This window comes from Benincasa hispida, chromosome 5 (genome assembly GCF_009727055.1).
Source record: "Benincasa hispida cultivar B227 chromosome 5, ASM972705v1, whole genome shotgun sequence".
NCBI classification, from domain to species: Eukaryota; Viridiplantae; Streptophyta; class Magnoliopsida; order Cucurbitales; family Cucurbitaceae; genus Benincasa; species Benincasa hispida.
The window spans coordinates 63,957,904-63,960,755 of record NC_052353.1 but is presented as its reverse complement, the minus strand read 5'-3'; the positions used below and the strand labels follow the sequence as shown (position 1 = coordinate 63,960,755).

The 2,852-nt window shown below is 36.6% G+C and overlaps 1 protein-coding gene across 1 annotated transcript in view; it reads left to right on the top strand.

The window, feature by feature from the left end:
- The first annotated feature begins 1,365 nt into the window (after positions 1–1,365).
- The window catches only part of LOC120077047 (glucan endo-1,3-beta-glucosidase 12), a 2,784-nt gene continuing 1,297 nt past the window's right edge, over positions 1,366–2,852 (top strand). Inside the window, 2 exon segments of the mRNA XM_039030885.1 lie at positions 1,366–1,584; positions 1,680–2,852. The exon segment at positions 1,680–2,852 is cut by the window's right edge and continues 14 nt beyond it. Of these exon segments, the coding sequence (XP_038886813.1) occupies positions 1,524–1,584; positions 1,680–2,852 (1,234 nt within the window). The 5' untranslated portion in view covers positions 1,366–1,523.

Here is a 2,852-nt window from a genome sequence, read left to right as displayed (position 1 = left end):
GAACGTTATTTTTACTTTCTTCTAACCTGTAATTACCAGGTTAGTAATTCAATTTTTTCTAATCTAATTGTACAAAAAAAATATATTTTTTTTCCTTTTTTAATAATATGAGAGTGAGGAATTCAAAACTCTCACATATGAAAACAATAGGATAAATTTTATTTCAGTTCAACTATTCGTGTGGGATCAAATTGACTAATTTATATCACATTTATTTTTACTTGTGTTTTTTTTCTTTTCATAAATATTATCAAATCATTGCTTCAAAATTGAGACCAATTACATGTCGGCGATCTAAAATGTAAATTTGAACATAAATATGACCATATTTATGTTGAATCTCAATTTTTATGCAATGTTCTATTAAAATAGCAATGGTGTATCTTTTGTAAAAGATTGAGAGTACATTATTACTTTTGACACATTTATGTAGGGGAAATTTTTAAATAAATGGCAAAATTCAGGATACTTTTCATAAGTTATCCTCCAAAAAAAAATCGTCACATTCTCTTTAGTAGCTATTTTCAATATATATATATATATATATATTTAAATATCTTAGTATATCCCAATAATAATCTAGAATTATCTGTAACAATATTCTAAAACTCAAAAAGTTTTTTAGGGTGTTAGATTTTATTTTATGTGTTACTTCTATTGACATATAAATTTACAAGTCTCGGTACTACTTTAGATATATTTTTTAAAATCTACTTCAACCTAAAATGAGTTTATATTATAAATAGACACTTGACAAATTCTCTAGCTTAAATCATAAACCTAAAGTTCTCTGTAGTCGTATGAGTTATATCTTCTAATACAATAAAAAGCAAGTAAAACTCAACAAGTCATACATGTCGACATTAGGAATCTACTTTTTTTTTTTTTTTTGTTGAGATTATAAGGAGTGAATTGGTTATTATAGTTTTATCTTGTTATGGTTGAGTTGTAATAGTTTTTGTTTGGGGCATAGATTATTTTAATATGAATTATAATAGTATGTGTCTGAGACTAAACTATTTTAGTTTGAGAATAAAATAGTAAACATTGTAATAAAGAAAAAATGATGAATATAAAATAGTAAATACTGTAATAAATTGAAGTTTTGAAATAATGTTGACTGTAACTAATTGAAAAATACAAAATAATATTTATTGTAACAAAAGATGATTATTATAGTCTTAAGATAATGATTATCCCAAACACTATCAACTCTAATTTGTCTATCATCTTTATTGTTATTATTATTTTTTATTGCATCATAATTCATAGCAATATTAGGAAATAATTTTGATTATTCAATATTATGTTTAGTGTTGGGCCCATCCTTGATCTTCGCCATTAATAAAAGACGCACTCATTTTTATCTCCTTCTCCCACTCCCACTCCCACTCGCTCCTCCACTCTCTCACTCTCTCACTCTCCTTCTCATCCACCATTTTCTTGCAGAAAAATCGGTAACCAGAGCTTTTGTCTCCTCTCTCATTTCCACTCACAACTCTGCTTCCTCAGAAGCAAGGGTAATGGAGCGCCCAACTCTCTGTTTCTTCTTCATCTTCCCCCTTTTCCTCTCCTCATTTGCAGGTAAATTCAACCCAACCCCTTTTAATTTTTCTCTTGTACAATGCTTGCTCTGTTTTTATTTTATTTTATTTTATTTTTGTGTTTTGTTGTTGCAGAGAGTGGTTCAATTGGAGTGAACTATGGCAGAATCGCCAACAACCTTCCTTCCGCCGTTAAAGTTGTGAAGCTTCTCAAAACCCATGGCCTTCAAAGGGTCAAAGTATACGACACTGATCCGGCGGTTCTCAGAGCTCTTTCCGGCTCTGGGATTAAGGTCACCGTTGATTTGCCTAACGAACTCCTCTTCGCCGCAGCTAAACGTCTTACCTTCGCTTACACTTGGGTCGAGAAGAATGTCGCCGCTTATTACCCTTCCACTGAAATCGAAGCCATTGCCGTAGGCAATGAAGTATTTGTCGACCCACATAACACGACGTCGTTTCTTGTTCCTGCGATGAAGAACATTCACCAAGCTCTCGTTAAATACAACCTCCATTCCGCCATTAAAGTCTCTTCCCCTATAGCCTTAAGTGCTTTGCAAAACTCTTACCCTTCCTCAGCTGGTTCATTCCGACCGGAGCTCGTCGAGACGGTTTTCCGCCCAATGTTGGAGTTTCTCCGGCAAACAGGGTCTTATTTGATGGTTAACGCGTACCCATTTTTCGCCTACGAGTCCAATGCCGATGTGATTTCTTTGGACTACGCTCTTTTCCGAGACAATCCCGGTGTGGTGGATGCCGGCAGTGGTTACCGGTACTTTAACTTATTCGATGCCCAAATCGACGCCGTGTTTGCAGCAATGTCGGCTCTGAAATACGACGACATTAAAATGGTGGTTACTGAAACTGGGTGGCCGTCGAAAGGCGACGAGAATGAGATCGGCGCCAGTGTTGAAAACGCCGCCGCGTACAACGGGAATCTAGTCCGTAGGATTTTGAACGGCGGCGGAACTCCATTGAGACCCAAAGCAGATCTGACCGTCTATTTATTTGCTCTTTTCAACGAGAACAAAAAGAACGGTCCCGCATCGGAAAGAAACTACGGTTTATTTTACCCTAACGAAGAGAAAGTTTATGAAATCCCGTTTACTACGGAAGGATTGAAAGATTACCACGACAAACCGTCGCCGGCGCCGGTTACCGGCGGCAACGGGCCGTCGGGACCACCAGAAAGCGGCGATGGTGGTGTATCAAAGAGTCAAACGGGGAACACGTGGTGCGTTGCGAGTGGTGAAGCGGGAAAGGAGAAGCTGCAGTCGAGTCTAGACTATGCTTGTGGAGAAGGAGGGG